At 39.6% G+C, this 17,032-nt stretch overlaps 1 protein-coding gene across 2 annotated transcripts in view; it reads left to right on the forward strand.

Moving 5' to 3' along the window:
- Positions 1 to 17,032, forward strand: part of PI4KB (phosphatidylinositol 4-kinase beta) — a 256,070-nt gene that overhangs the window by 113,404 nt on the left and 125,634 nt on the right. The window contains exon 3 of one of the 2 annotated variants that reach the window (XM_086947346.1): positions 6,963 to 7,007. The exons of the other annotated variant lie outside the window; for it this stretch is intronic. Within the exon in view, the coding sequence (XP_086803472.1) occupies positions 6,963 to 7,007 (45 nt within the window). The remainder of the gene's footprint in view (positions 1 to 6,962; positions 7,008 to 17,032) is intronic. 2 annotated transcript variants of the gene reach the window in all.

The raw sequence follows: 17,032 nt of genomic DNA on the forward strand, positions 1-17,032 counted from the left end.
TGCATAATCCACAAGTCTCTCTGCACTGGAAATCGAAGCTTTCTCACTAGCAAACTTTTAAAAGCTGGCCAAAAGAGGCATCAGCGCAACTCACTCTCTGCCCCTGATTCCGCCCAAATGTTAGTAAAAAAGAATCCTTCACCTGTTACTTCTCTGGGAATACGCCCAGATTTTGGAACGCACTGCCTCAAGAACTTCGTGACAATCAGTCATACATATATCTCAGGAAAAAACGTACATTATTTCTTCTCAACAAATACCTGAACCCACACTCTTAAAATAATCAACGTGCTCAGATGCACTTCCCCCAACCATCGAAGAGCAGGCCTTTGCCCCCGAAACAACTGCTAATTCATTCGCCAACCCGTTACATCCTACCATCGCTACCCCCGAACTGTATCAGCCACTTATTTCACCCTCTTTTGTATATTATTTCCTTATATTTATATTGCTGTATGTAGGCATACTATTTTTGTTGTGTATTCCTTGTAAATGCTGTCTGTACAAACTTTGTAAAGCACTCTGATGCCCTCTGGTCAAGTCTGCACTTTATAAAAACTCGAGAAATAAATACATTGAAAGTACTGAACCCCGAGGAAGCAAACAGCACATGATAATAAGAAAACTAAGCCAACTACATCATATGTAAGTAGATTGTCAAAATGTTATTTTAGCAATTGCTTAAGACATTTAGACGTTGCACTTCTCATAGAAAAAGGTTTCATTGCACAGTTTGGGAGTAATAGTGAAAGAATAAAGGTGGGATACAGTACAGAACATATAAGAAAAATAATGAAGTAGAACGATGCATCTAGTGGGTTTTACAGAGAAACGTAAGAACATAAATAAGGATTGGCCAAAGAAAACATTTATTAAAAAATATGTTGCTTAAATGTGAATTGACCTTGAAAAATAAAAGGTAAGAGGTGTTTGGCAAAGCAGGAACAGTTGGTTTAATAAAACGCTGTGACAGGGAGAGCAGCGACAGAGTCGGGGGCTGAAGACTGTCTCAAAGTACATTGGTTATGGCCAGCATTCTTTTGATTTCTTGGAGTGTCAAAAAAACAATTTGTACATTCCTTTAGAGAAAGAAATCCGGGCCTAGTCACAGAGTCCTAAATCTGACTACCTGATATAGAGCACAGGTGGGTCTCGGCCTTTCGTGGGCACGGTGCGGACCAGTGGGTACATGTCCAGATATCCGGGTTGGGGAGCACGTGATCACTGCGTGTAGTGTGCATTCTGTATTCTGATTGGCTGAGTGTTCCTAACTTCATGTGGCATATACATTTATGATGTTTAGGGAATGCCACCCCTCCGGTCAAATGTGTTTTTATTGGGGCCAATCTCCTTGGACCATTGTGGTGTTGCTGCCTATCTGTGGGATCGATCAGGGTTTTTCCTGTTCGCCATTCATCTATGGGCTACATGTCACCCCATCTGTGGTCTGTCAATCAGTTGCTTCAGGCCTAGGTTTCAGGGCCTGCCTGGCTACGTATTTCTGACTCTCAGTTAATGGGGAGGTCATATCCGGTGGATACAAAAACAGTGATGAGAGGTCGTTGTTATGCATACATATGTCATGGCGTACACCGACATCGTATTTTCTAATGCTAACAAGTAGGCAAAAGGAAACTTAATTAGAGAATGAATAGTAAGCCAGTGAAGGAGAGGTATGTACCTGGTAAGGCTGAGGAAACAAAATGCACTTATGTTTTTCGAGTAAAAAAAGAATCAATGGAGGAGTGGGAAAAAGTAAAGTAGCAGGAAAAAATAAAATCTGTTTTTCATGAACGAGTGAGAAAATTAGAAGATATCTAAGCTTGAACAGCAGCAGGACACATGTCAAAGAGAACAGGGAAGATTCAGGAACTCTGGGGGACTCCAGGGTCTTTGACGATTTGAATACGTACTCAGTCAGTCAATTTACTTTATTCGATTCTTGCAATATAAGATCATAATAGTTCAGTAAAAACATCTATACATAATACATATATGCATAAGATAAAAACATAACAAACCGCATTAGGGAACAGTTAATAAAAACCAACTGATGGGAACAGTTTATAATTCATTCTCGTGTATAGTGCAATTTCCAAATTCTTCGTGATTGGATTAAAAAGGACGCCACAGAAACACAGACCATAGGATTAGGCAAAGATTATAGAAAATACATTGAGACACAACATTGTTTAAAATCATATTTAGTTCAGTATCCAATGGGGTTGACCCAGTATCCCTATGAACCTGGGCAGTAAATCAATATTATAAACAGTTGGTTCATTTGGGTGCAAAGTATTTCTTTTACTGTCTCATAAACATATGTAGCGTTCAAACATCTCTTTACTCAAAAGTGATTCCAGCAAGAAATGTTTTAAGGAACAGAATCCAAACCATCTACGTATTCATGTAAAGTTTTATAAATTGTAATCAATTGTAATCATTCATAAATACTTCCAATGTATATCATTTTACCAAAAGGCTGTAAAGAAGTGAACAATAAGTGCAATTTGTGACTTTTAGTGCTCTGGGCGCAGGTGTAACATACAAAATATTCAAACATTATTTACAAGGGGGGACACAAGAAAAGTTTATCGTGGCCTATGCTATTTCCACTATACAACTGTACACTGCAATTGTCAGTATTAAATATTTTCATACAATAGGTCCACTATATTATTCGTCGACGTTTCGACCCTCTGGAAGTGCACTTGGGGCGTCTGGGCGGGTCTTCCTCAGGACTTTGTGGGGTGGGGGAGGACAGCCTTCTCATAAACCCAGCCGGGCTTTTTGTGTTGAGCAAACTGTACAAATCAGTTCTGTCGGTGCAACAGCAACTTGTGCCCCCGACGATAATCCTGCTTACTGACTCGCAGATATTAACAACAGCCAGTACTCTTTCCCAGCTGTATGAAGGTATGGGGAATCTACCAAACGGTGCTCCGCAGCGGATGCTCAGAACCGATGCTGCTTGAGGGTTCACAGATTTAGAACACAGTCCGTGCTAATTCCCAGCTATGCCGACTGGAGAATTCAGGAGCAACGCCGTCCAGGAAGACATTTCTCCACCAGCCTGTTGCATCCGTTGTTGAGCACCCTTCAGTCGGCATTGCTGGGAATTAGCACTGACTGTGTAACTGGTAACTTTTGAAGGGCAAGGCCTGTGCGGGCAATTCACACTGTGTCGTCAGCATACAGGAGAATTGGACTGCAAACATTATTAATTTTAGGGACGTCTGGTATTGAGTCCAGCAGGAGAGCTTCCACCCCATTTGTGTAAATAGAAAAAAGAAATGGGGCAAGCACACAACCCTTCCGGACACCCTTGTTAATTGGAAACGACCTGGTGCACTCCCCCCTCTCTCCCTTATCTGACGCACTCATACATCCTAAAGGTGTTCTCTGAATTTATTACAGCGCATCCTGCTCTTCTGCTGTTTGCTGATCATCTATCCTCTTCACTTCTGTTGGACAAAACAAGGAATCTGGCATGAATGCAGGCAAGGTCTTTTCTAAAACTCCTATATCTTTAACTCTTAAAAGGGAAAGTCATCTACTCCAATGAATGCCTATCCATTCCTCAAGTCCCCTAAGTGTCCTCCATTACATCCTTCAGGCTCGCTCCGGTCAGATCTGCAAGCAGACTACCAGGTCTTCCTATCGCGCGTTCAGCAAGCACTGCTGTTTATTTTCGGTGCACAATGTCGCTTGCAAGGATTAGTAATCTGTGTTCATAATACATTGACTACTTGATGCTGCCTTTCTCCTCTTCTCAGTTGTTATTGTGCTGTGATATCTGTCCATATGTCATGGAAGGATACAATTAAGGAGATAGTTATGCCTGGTCTTTAGAAACTCTTCAGATCACAACTACCTCCAACTTACCTCTGCAATCGCTCAAAACCACTTCTTAAGCGACACAACATCTAGTTAGTGCATATCCGTGCCTACGTAGTAGTAGCGGTAGTAGCAGCCTTCCAATCTATGATCATACAGCTTTAAAGAAAGGCTTTTAGTCCTGCCAGTAGTGGGCTGTATACCTACAGGTTGGGTCTAAGCATGAGTTCTAGAGGTACAGTCACATTAAAGAAAATATTATCCTCTTTTGCTCACCTGTTCAACAGTTTATTATTCTGCATTTCTAATTTGTGACTGCTGTGTGCTGGGAAGAGTTTTATTTGGAGATATATCAAAACTACAGCCATCTGACTCTCTTAAATAACCCAGCAGGCAATAGTCTTGTTTTTCTGGTTATGGTAATATGATCACACAGCGTACACCTCAGCGCTGTCAGTTTTCCAATTAACATCAGGCCCCTCCCGGTCTGACTCTGATGAGGATCGTCTTCAAAGTTTGGACACATTGATTATTATAAGTTGACAGGAGGCCAAACCGCGTAGAGTAATAACATTTTTATTTCAAATGTTAGTTTTCCAAAAAAAACAAACCTACAGTGCGTCTTTCAAAATATTTGAGAAATCTAAAGCCTAGTCTATCAGTTCACACACGCGGGTAGAAAATAATTTAGGCGAAATATGTGCCCTTTGAGAAACCTTTATTAGTAAAGGTGAGGGGCAAACAGAAGTGGCAGAAGACTGGTCTGATAGGTCTAAAGGTTGGTTACAGCTCTGCATGGTGGAGTCCCAGCATGGACACTTAGCAGAGTTTTGAAGAGTTAACTATAGGCAGATAGTTCTGCTGCATGCAAGTTATAGGCGAAGGTGGCCTACTAGCTCAATGTATTTAAATGAAGTAATAGTTATCCATTGCCAGTGACGCTAGCCCCACTGCAAAGTAAGTAAACCTGTGATAGTTACTGTGACTAAAAAAGGAGTCATCAACACATTTGGCAAGCATAACAGTAACAACTGATCTTGATGGGATACTTTCAGACAGTCTTGCAGATTTGAAGTGCAATACACGAGGTATCACTTTTACTCGCATGGTGATTATCATTTTATTTACCTTGAAAGCATAAAAATACAGGGCAGGCCTCAGAGCGATGTAAATTGTACACAGCGGTGTGCTGGACAGACAGGCTGCTCACAACGCGGTCACTGCACAATCGATTACTGCGCTTTATTCACAGGGCCTTAAGACAGTGCAGTAACCGCTTGAACGCCTTGACATTAGTATTGCTTTTTGCAACAGTTGGTACTTAAGTTACCGATCTAGTATGTTCATATTTGTGATAAATCAACAATTGCTAAATTGCTTGAGAAAAAGGTAGTCCATCCATCAATAAGCCCACACCTCTGTTCTGATCCGAGTACTTAGACCAGGCCTTTAAACCCTCTGTAGCCTCTTCCCCACCGATTTATCCGTTCACCAGATGAATCCCAGTGAAAGATGGGCCTACTTCCTTTAGTTGGAGCTTCTTCTTTAGTAAGTGGAGTTATTGTTCCAGTGTTCTTTTATCAACACCTCCTAGATTTTGTGGTAAACTCCTTCAGATGAGGGTTTGACTGAACGCGGTTACTGTTGATCAGAATGTCCACACGCCAGAGGGTATTTCTGCTCAGAGTGACATTTTGTCCTGTCTAAAGTGCCAACTGAAATTTCAGATTTGTGCCTTTGTCCTCCTTTGCCGACTTGAACAGTTTCTGTGAATCTGGGCAAGTTGTTTAATTTCCATGCCCAAATCCTTAGGTGCCCAAATCAGGAGCACACAGAGATAGACTTGACATCAGTACGAAGTGCTATATCAAATAGTGCTAATGTTACTTAGATGAGATCTGCAGACTTCAAAAGATCATAGGGAAATAGCAAGTAACAGATGAAGGCACACTATATTTTAAGGTAAAACAAACCCACACAGATTTACATTACAACTCCCCTAGGGGAAACATGATATATTATTCCGATTATCTCTCCCGCTAATCTGTGGCCTAAAGATTAGACTCCCAGTAGGCCGGAAAGCCAGAGCACACCTTGATACATAGTTGTCCTGTTTGCCGACATGCCTGTCTGCGCTATCAAACTATGGGGCCACTCCAAAAGTAAAGGAACTCAGCAAGATATGCTACAAATATGTTTTACTCCCTATTGTCCAATAATCGATAAGACTCCTCAGTAGAGTTATATTAAGAGATCAGTGATCATGGTCCGTGTGACTTCAGCTGCAGGAAGGAAAGATGCCCTTCAGACAATGGAACTTGGAAATAGTTTGCAGCCAAGTTGGAGGAAGGAAGACCTACTTCACTGCAATGCAATCTGGGGTCGGATCATAAAAATGTATGATTGCATGGAAATGTCACTGTTGATTTGAGTCTGTTTGTGTTAACAAGGGAACCATGTTCTTTCTTGAAGGACATCATGGAGTCTGTTTACAGCTGAAGTCCAAGCTAAAAGATAATTTTAGCTCCAGTATTTGTCGCTTCTAACGTGCATTTTCTTTTTTAGGTCTAATCCGTGTGTAATGGCTATTATCGCTGCTGTGTGTCCCTAATGTAATTTGTGTATATGTTGTTAAAAAACAATAAAATTTGTCTCCATGTTTATTGAAGAAGCCTTTCCTTTGAAAGCTCCTTGGTAAGAAAAGCAGAGTTTGTGCACATTTTCAAGGTAAATGACCCTTGGTGCTAAAGTGATATTTGCTAACCCCTCCGAAACTCCGACTAGCACCCTCTGCTTCTGCCACCAGGCATTTGAACATTTAACACGATAGATATGCTTTTCTTGTTTCCAGGCTTGGAATAAGGCGTGTTACTGCCAGAAAGATATTCACTACATTTGAGTTTTGCTGACCACAGTAGTAATGCCCAATGTTTATCCCAACATCCCCTCCCTCTGGAGGCACAAAACTTGGGAACAGTTAATTGGAGATTATCTCTTTTATTGAAAAACAAAATGAACAAAAGTGATTTTGATGAAAGTGGAGCTTAATTGTTGACTTTTTCTTCTCTCCTTACCCCTCCTATTATCTCTCCTTCTCCTTCCACAACCTCTCCTCCATTTCCCAGGAACTTTCATCGAGTTCGGAAAGTCTCGATAAATCGTTCTGTTCCGTAAGTCGCCAGTTTTATTTCCATGGCTGGGTGGCTGGCTTCCTTCCTTCCTTTTCACAACAGCATTTCCTTTACCAAAGCGGCACGCTCCTAGGAGAGTCCGACTGAGCGCGATTTTGGCCGCACTGGGATAGGTCCTGGTCACCTGGTAAGGGCCTTCCTGCTGTGAATGGCGCCCCATAAACTAGTCACAGTGCATGTCTTTCTTTTGGCTGATTCTGTTTGTGATCCTGTGCACCGCATGTGCTTAGTACAGAACTACCAGCGACTGTTTGTTTGGCTGGCTGTGGTCAAGCTTGAGCCCAGTGTTATTTATCCTTTGTCCTGTCTGGCAGTGCTCACACCCTCTCACTGCGCCACGAGAGAACGTAAGAAGGTGGTATGAAAATTCTGTTCTTGGATAGAGAAGGTTTTATGGTTTATATTGTTTAATAGACGAGAAAAGCATGTTTGCAGGGAAGAAACTTGGATCAGCATTGTTGCAGCTCATCTGGGTTTTGACATAAGGCCATTGAATGTATGTCCTGGTGCTTAACTTAATGAAGTTTTGCTTTGGCCGGGATAGACTAGTTCTGTTCTTTCAGTTTACTTCCATGAAATTGTGTCTTCAAATGCCCAGAATATTTGAGCTCCTTTGCCTATTTATTGCATAGGGGATGTATTTGTTGTCCAGGACTAATTACAGGCTTATTCGGTCATCCCGCAGACTAACTTGGTCTTCGCACTCAGGCGCTACTTGTTTAGAAAAGAGTCAACTTGGCAACATGAATGAGCAGATTCATAGCACTGTAACAGAATTTGATTTATTCTGAAACATTTTTCGCAGGTTTCCCTTCACTTCTACAGTTATGTGGGTGTTTCAGGGAATAAAAAGGTCTTGGAAGAGCAAAGCCTGCAAAGAATGATGTTTGGTAGTGGCCAGGCTGTTCTCTGCGTCCCCGAACACTAGAGGATTTTAGTTGGCAGCTTGTGTGTCCAGTAGAGAATTTGTGAAGCTGTAGTGGACTAGGGACGAGGATGTATTAGAAATCTGTTTCTTGTGGACGGGGAATGGGACATTTTCGAATACTGTCAGTTGATGATCGAGGAGAGTTGCCCTTTGGTACCAAGGATTTTTTATGGTTGATCAGTAGCCTGTTGTCAGCTTCCCAAAAACGAGGCGTTGGAGCCATTTTTTGTAAAGTATTAAAGTATGTAAGAGGAAATGCTGTCTTCTCAAGAAAATTGTGGCTTTTTTGTTCATTTCAGACTTTTACCTAAACTCCCACAATCAGTGTGCCTCTCTGGAAATTCGCCTTTCTCAATAAGATCTGTCTAATTTCTTTATAACCTTTCTTAAACTAATATTTAATCTAAAATACTTTGTAATCCTTTGTCCTAACCATATCGATTTACATATATTTCTCATACATGGTTTGTTTCCAATTTGCTGAGGTAAGTATTCTTCACAACATGTTAAATTAAAAAGAGGCATAAAGTCTTCTTCTTTCTATTCAGTTTCGAAAAGTCACCACAAAGGAAATACAACTAAGGTTTGGACACCAAATGATGAAAAATTGTACTGCTTTTCTTATTAATTGAAATTACTGTCCTTTTTACTGTGTGCAGCTGTTTTTTATTGATGCGTTAAATTACAGCCAGTTGACTTAGTCCCTCATCGAAACGTCTTGATATAGCCTTGCTGCCTCAGTATCAGTTTTCGCTCTTACAACCATGTGACTAATAATGATGGAATACCTTGGATTTTTTTTTATCTAAGTGCTTTTGTCTATTTTCCATTTGTTTGTCTGATTAAATAAAAAAAATAAAAAATTGCATTCACATAGCTTCCCATGCCCAACTCTACCCATTGTCATGAGCATGCAGATTAATTTGTATACCCCTGATGCAGAATCCTCCTCTTTCCTGTTTACAGTTATGGACTTGTTGCGAAAAAATCTTAGAGCTCCTTGTGGGATGATTGTCCCTTAAATAACCTGCTTTCTAAAGCCTGATGAATTTGTTTGACACATTATGTTGCTATTGCTCCATTTAAATTATTGAACCATAATAAGGACGGAACCAGGAGATATTGACTTATTCGTTTACTTTGGTGTAATACTGTGACTTTTTTTATCTCCAAACCTTAAAGGTAAATGGCTTTGTTTGCACCATCAAACAAACCCATTTCTAAGTTTTGTAGCCTGTTCCCAAAGTTGTTCTGCATTCCCAGAGATCTACTCTTAAGATGTACTACGTCTGTAGTTCATTCCAGTGTAAGATGAAGACAATTAAGAGCTTTAGACTATAGTAAATTATAATTCTTAATATATTATATTGCCATCTTGTTGCTGAACCTGAACAGTCCTTTAAAAGCTTGTGTACCTCATTAGAAGTGATGTCTTAGCACAGACTTGTGTTACTTGGGGAATATTGCTATTGCCTAGGGCTTCCCCACTTGGCACAGTGCACTGACTTGTGTGTATGCTTTCTGTCGCTGTGTTTGTGGATGTTTGGTTCCTTGGCTCTCTGTGCCCTTTTGAAAATCTCAGTTTCTGAGTTCTCATGTTGCAGGGCTCAAGCCTTCCTCTCCCATAATCCTACTCCCATCATCCGATTCTTTATCCCCTAGCACCTCCAGGGCACTTGCTTCAATACCACAGTATGTCTGTCTCAGGGCCTCTTAATTTGACCCAGAGTCCAGTGTTCACAACGTTCTTCCCCAGGACCCTTTCTTTTGGTACCCGCAAAGGTGTTTGCACTACCCAATCTCTACAAAAACATTCTATAATAAAGGTTTCGCATCTTAAGATTCTGTCATATCTTGGAGCAATGTACATTCAGTTTTTATTCTACTCTGTGTTTTTTTATTAAATTTAACAATTCTGGCTCTTTTGTTACCCTGCAATTTCTTACTCCGTTTGTGTTGACTGGCTAGGAATGTTGTAATTTTGTTTGGTTTGAATTGAATTGATTTTCAGTTTAATGTAAACTCCTCATGCTGTAGAGGAACCTTGTTTTTTGGTTTTACCAGATGTTTCATTACTTATGTATTAAGTAGTTTAATGAAGGGCAAAGTTTAAGCTTGTAGCCATTTCTATGAACTAAATTGAGCAAACGTTTTTCCATTGAGCATAGTACACAGACAGATCGAATCCAACTGTATGCTAAAGTTAACATCTGCTGAACAGCTACCCTTCAATTTGTGTGCCATCAGTAGAAAGCTGTTCTGAATAGCCTGTTTAAAGGAATGTGGGAGGCCTTAATAGATATACACAGAGTACCCTTAATGTATGCCATCATACCATATATCACATACCTGTAAGATTAGTTTCAAAATGTGGTGATCCTCTTTTGACGTTGCTCTACTTTTTGCAACTCTTGTGTCAAGAGTGAGAGACATGGAGGACAGGGTAGTTAAAGTGGGGCAAGGCTGAGGTTAAAAGACAGGTTTCAGAGGCTGTCTGAGAAAGTCTTATTCAGACCGTTTCCCTCTAAGGCAACACCACTGGAAACGTCTTACACAGATGTCGAGAAAGAGTTTATAATTTTGAATCCGTTGAATGTCGGAGCACTCTTCAGCGTACAGTTTTGTCCACTGTAGAGAACTGTTCATGGTCTAGTCCAGGGGTCTCCACCCTTTTCTGTAACAAGGGCTACTTATGTTCAGTGAAAATTATCCCAAGCTATTGATATTATCAGTGATGTAATAGTGACCACATCGGAAACGATTATCATAGAGGCTGCCCAATGCAGGAGGGCCAGTAGGGATCCCCTCGGAGCATCAGGGGAGGTTTTCAGAAAAAAAGAAAAAAGCCTTTGTCCATTTAGAATACCTTTACCTAGGTAATTCATAAAAACCATAGATGCAGTGCTCTTGGCACCTAGGTAATAATAATAGTAATACGTTTCCAACGCCACATAATTATTTACTCAAATATCAGCTTTAACTGTATTTTGAAAATCAAACCAATTTCAAAACACAAACATCTTATGAATTCAGAACATACACATTTTTTCGTCTGTAATACACACTTTTCAATTTTGATATAAATATAATATTCAGCCATGCAAATGATTCTAATTTAGTAGGCTGGCCTGCTTACAGGAGAGCTACTCAAAGATACCTACAGAGCTACCAGTAGCTCCCGAGCTACTCATTGGAGGTGCCTGGTCTAGTCGCTACCGGTTTTAAGGCCACCATCACAGTTTATAAACTAGAGAAGTCTGAGACTGTGCAGCGTGTAGGTTTCCTAATGGACGCGAGGGGCGTGGTGCAATAAATAACTGATGTGCCTTGGAAGATGTAAATCTTTGTTAATGTTTTAGTTGAATGCTTCAACTATTGCCACCAAATAACCTTGTTTCATATCTACACATTTTTTAACTTCAGAATGAAACTGAATACATCACTTTTCTTTTTAATAATTTGGTCATCAACATTCCTCTTTCCTTAGTATCTCATTGTTAGAAAATTGACCTAATCAGCTAAGAATGTCTTTCTCTGTCTACGGTTCTTGAGCCTGCATCAAAGCCATTGGAAACAAATGTCAATCTTTAATGTAGTCATGAATTGCAGTCTTGCGTTTTTGCAAACCAGCACAGAAATTATTTATGGCACACATTTAACATTTAATGTACTGGGAAGGAAACCTAGATGACCATCAGACAAAACTCTATGAACATCCCTACTGCTTGATATTAAATTGGTAGGCTTTCTCCAAGTGCCTAGCATTTATGCTTTCCATTTCAAAAGGGTTTGTATTCGCACAGTCCCTCTCCTATCTCCTTAGCAATCTAGTCTGAGTAGGAAATGTTTGAAAATGTCCTCGAGCTGCAGAATGAACTGTGACTCACCTGAAATGGGTAGGATATAAAGTTAATGTGTATAGGTTGCTAATTCAGTCTTCACAATAAATTAAATTTTTGTTTGTGCTTGTATGTTCTCAAAATACTCTATGAATCAGAGAAAAGTGATATCATTTAATGTAATCTCTTACTTCCTTTACTCTGTATGTCTGAAAGCCAGTGTCTTTTAATCCCTATTTGGCATGTATATTCCTAGTTCAATTTCCATGCTTGTGAATGAAGCCTCTACAAGAGTCCCTGTTCAACCAACGGGCACAGGCAAAGAGAAATCCACACCTAAATTGTAGCGGAATTCTTGCATTGGTAAAATCTGTAGAACTTTCTGAAAGGAAGTTTTTTTGGTATGCCACTTCTAGATAAGGCACTCACCAGGAATGCTTGTGATATAAGAGAAATTAGTTGCAACTGAAGGCATTCAGACTTGCTCTACGGTTCGTTGTTATAAAGTTTTTACAGCAAAATACTGCATTGGTTCAGAGAGACATCCCTCACACTGATGCACTAAATTTAGAAACTGCAAGGGACACATTTTCATCTACTTTTTTGAGCAAGCCTAGCAGTTAAGGCTTGGGGTGATGGGGAATGAAGTTGCGCTCTTGAGTAAGTAACACTTTCCTTGAAATTAGGTCATTCAGCAGACCGCTTTTGAGAATGTTGCAAATATGGGTTATATAATAAGTGATCCAAGCTACGTAACCGCAACTGATGTTCGCTACGTATCGTGAAAAAAGAAAATTAAAATATCAAAAATGTGTGTCTTACTTTTTATAAATGGTCTTTTCGGAGAAGGTTTGCTCTAAAGAATAGACAAGACCATTCATGTGTACATGCTCAGTGAATGGGAAAGTCATTCATAAGAACGTACAATTATGATGAGAGATGATTATTATTGTCTTAATGATAAATGGAGGTCAGATGAAAGAAGTTGGCACTCATATAAGTTTTGATTTTAAAGAGGAAAGTGAAGAAATCTGCAACAGGAGACCTAACTCAATGCGGTGCCTTACGTCTTTGGAGATTTGTGTTATCTTTCCGGCTCATGCCTTTGTGTATACCCAGAGCTAAAGTAATGTCTTCCTTCTTCCTTTCTAACAGCTTCTTCATGTTAATTTAAAGTTGTTTTGTCTTAACAGTTAAGAGTACTGTTTCAGGCCACACTACAATGTGATTTCTAATACCTTTACTCTAAATAAGATTTTATTATAGCCACAGTTGATGAGCTTAGAGAGTTGCGTGTTCTCCTCGTTGATGAGCCATTCATTGTCTTTCAAAGACGTAGTCCTGCTTTGACACATTTAAGCCTTTCTCCCTAGAATACGGTCAAACATTCATACAAGAGACCTTCTTTGATTGCCAGTCTATTTCCCTTGTCATCGGTATCTAAGGCTCTATTTTACCGTATGGGCATACTAAGGATTTCCTCCAAAGTATAGTTTATGCTTTTAGCTCAGCTCATTATGATCAGGCCTTGTCCACGTTATAAATTAACTTGTTTACTGTACCATGTGCTCACATTGCTAGCAATATTGCTTATAATTGACTAGCACACCTTTGCCTGGAAATCATAGATCAGCACACTTCTAAGGATTAAGACTTCAACACACACTTCTAAGCAATCGTTGGTAGCACAAATTCAGCACAGAAGTAAAGTGAATGTGAAGATGCAAAGGTTTCTCCAAAACCAATGGAAACCTATTTAGACAACTTTCCCTTTTATCTCTCTCACTTCCAAATATTTGAATGTATTTCCTACTGAATAAACTAGGGCATATATTTATTAGTTCAATTTTGTTTTTACTTTCATGGTATGGACAATTTAGGGTAACATCATTGTGCTTGATGACTGCAATGTTGCATCCATGATTAAAAGAGAGTAAGTAAGTAAGAGGCACTTCGGACCGAAGAAAATATTTAAACCTGGAATTGGAGGATTTTGTGAGAGGGTGGCAAATGTTGGAGACATAAGAACTGCCTCGAAAAAAATCTTTATTCAGAAATGAATCCATTATCTAACAATTAATCAAACAACAAAATAAATACATCTTGGTGTGATCATTCTAAACTTAAATGAAAAACTAACACTAGATTAAGATCACACTTTGTCGACTCCCTGGATGTGGAAAACAAGTGGCCAGCCCAAAAGAGGTCTGGATTATTTCAGCATGAAGTACTAAAATCGACAATATGTGTCTAATGTGAAAAAATAAGAATATAGTACTTAAGGCTTTCATGGCGATAGTTTCAGTTGATATTTTGTCAGAACTGACCATTTAATAATGGAGTATCATTTCTGTAAAGTAATCCGTATTCTTATTTTGAGTGTGAAGATTTCATGCTGATGACAAATAGGCATCTCTTCAAATTACAGCAGTCTAATTCATTCATATAGGTTTCAAAAATAATGAACAGAAGAATTAAAATTAGTGTTCCTTGAAGAAAAAAGTCCAGTAAATTGATCCAAAACAGGTGTCTCATATTATCGAACGTCCAGGCCTCTTCTCTGCCTCTTATTGAGTATCTATTAACACTGGACAGCCAGTGGGGGTCCTTGACTTTCAAGGACAGATGTAGGTAAAAAAAGATTTATATTTACTATTGCAGCGATAACTATATAAAATAGAACGACTATGTGTCAGGTAGATTTGTTACTCTATATGTGTTGGTGTTCCTAAATTCAGCAGTTGACTGTGTTTAGGCAGAAAACTAAAAGGGAAGAGAATTGTGGATGTGAAACAATTGAGTGATCTAGTATTGTTGGGGCCATCGGTGTGTAGAATTGAAGCCACACTTTCGATGTTAACAGTTCTAGACTGCTGAGGATTCCTCTGGTAGGCTGATAACCTCACTGATCAACATACCTACAGAAAGAATGTTTGAAATAATTTGATGCTTTGTAAGGTTTGTCCTTTTAGTGTTACTGCAGCTACAATCACAAGCAAGAAATAGTTTTGAGAATGAGGAGCTTTTACCTAATATTGTTCTTTAGGAAAAATCTAAATGGGTTATTTACCAATAGATAATGTGCATCACATTATATAACAGACCGCATACATTAGACTTCTTTCTACCATCAGCAAAGGCACTCAAAGATGGAACTGAGCCAATGAGCCGCCACATTTTAAGAAGTCTTTGTCCCCCATTAAAATGGACCACACCCATGTAACACCTAAATTGAGACGGAATTTTAAAATGAATCTTGTCCAGTCCAAATATTCAATCTGAGAGAACATACAGTGCCTATGCTTGTTTTTGGAACCGTAGGATAATGCAGGAGTATGCTAAAGTGCTGCTCCATGTCTGAATACTTATTTTTTTAACTGACCAGGTTAGGATTTGGAAGCAATTACATCTGAAATGATTCTGCCTGTCTGTTATCTGCTGAGCCTCCTTTTCTCTTGGATTGAACTCCTGGTTGAGAGAAAATATGAGACGCTTTGGTGACAAGTGACTTAATGTTCAATATTTCTTGGTAATTGTACTTGTAAAAATTGTCAGTCAGTCTATTTTTTTAGTACCACAACACGTTTTATAAAAAAAAAGTTATTATGCCAGCACCTTTGCAAGCGCTGCCAATATACAGATTGAAACATTTAACACTCCAAGTGGTATTTATTAGTTCAGTAACATTGCTCTGTAAGGCAGGTCAGTAGACCTCCGGCTTTAACCTTTTGAAGAGCCATTTCCACAAACACATAGATGTTTTGTTGTAGACCCATTGTAAATTCATTCCTCAAGCTGTGTGTATTCCATGGTTAGGTTCAAGGTTTTATTTTTTTGTACGATTCATTAAAATCATTACAACACATAAATTTATTATGCAATGCGAGGAAACGCAAGCTAAAAAACAGGTTAGAAAAGAAAAAAGTGCAAAGAAGTAGAAATGTATCACGACTACAATTAAAATAATACGAGTCATGGAAATTTCTGCTGCTAGTTACACGAATTACTATGATAAACTTGAGAATTTTAATCAGCAGTTGGTGCACCATGTGTAAGCAGATGTGATAAACCCAGTGACAATTTGTATATCTCATGAAGGTTGAAAACCAGTGGCTCCCAACTAAATAAGTTAGGGAGCCAGTGCTTGACATTGTACGCCCTGCAGGCTTGAACAGTGATGTATGAAAATGTATGTTTCCCAGAGACTGATGTGCAGGTTATCCACTAGGATGAAAAGAGGAGCTATGGGAGCTCTAAAGTGCCAAAAGAATAGTTCAATGGAGACCACATCAGAGTCTGCATGCACTCCTCTGGCCTCCAAGGCAGCCAGTACAAGTAAGCAACGAGAGGGAGGTCCCTCCTAGAATCTAAAGTGCTAAGGCTGTGCAATAGAACTAATCAGTTGTATAAGCTATGGCTGCAGAGCGGGAATCCCATGTGAGATCAAAAGTGCAAATGCAGCTGTGCAAGGAAGCAACACAAGGGAGGTCCCTCCTGGAGTCTAAAGTGTGAAAACTATGCAATGCAAATCCCATCAGTTGCTCAAGCTGTGGCTGCTAAGAAGCCTTACCTCATTAGATCAAAACGTGCCAATTTAGTACAGTGTGCCTAGTGTGGTCAAAGGTGCAAATGCAGTACAGAGTGCCGCTCCCATTATGGTGGAAAGTGTGGTCATTAGCCGTCCGTGTCTATGAAAAAATGAGATAAGCTGCATAACTGAAAAAACAGTCAAGCTAATTCATTGACGTTTATAGTCTATACTCAATCTGGAAAAAGAGCGGAGCAGGACCTCCTGTTAGTTCCTCAGTGTTGCCATATTCAGCTGTGCTGATGCAGCCTTCATAAACTTTCCAAATCTTGTGTGGCAAAGTTTAGTTTGCGGTACCACATCTTCTGCATGAGACATCCTGGTCGTCGGTTCGATATCTATACTTGTATGCTTAGAGTGGTATTATGCCAAGCTGCAATAGTTTTAATTTGATTTTGAGTTTAGTTAGATACGATAGATACACCGGGAGGGTTGTAGGTTGGTATAAGCCCACCGTTAAATGTGCGTTCATTTTTGTACAGATGGTCTTGCGAAGCTAGAGCCCTTTTTTTTCTTTATTTTTTTTTTCTAAAGCTTCTTGGGCTAACAGCAGCCTAGCTTGTTTCAAGAGAATTTTTGCCCGGAGTGCAACTTGCAAAAGCTCTTTGGTGGCGAGTTGCTCAACTACCAACTGATAGTACGTGTGGAA

The sequence above is a fragment of the Lissotriton vulgaris genome, chromosome 12, assembly GCF_964263255.1.
Source record: "Lissotriton vulgaris chromosome 12, aLisVul1.2, whole genome shotgun sequence".
Lineage (NCBI taxonomy): Eukaryota > Metazoa > Chordata > Amphibia > Caudata > Salamandridae > Lissotriton > Lissotriton vulgaris.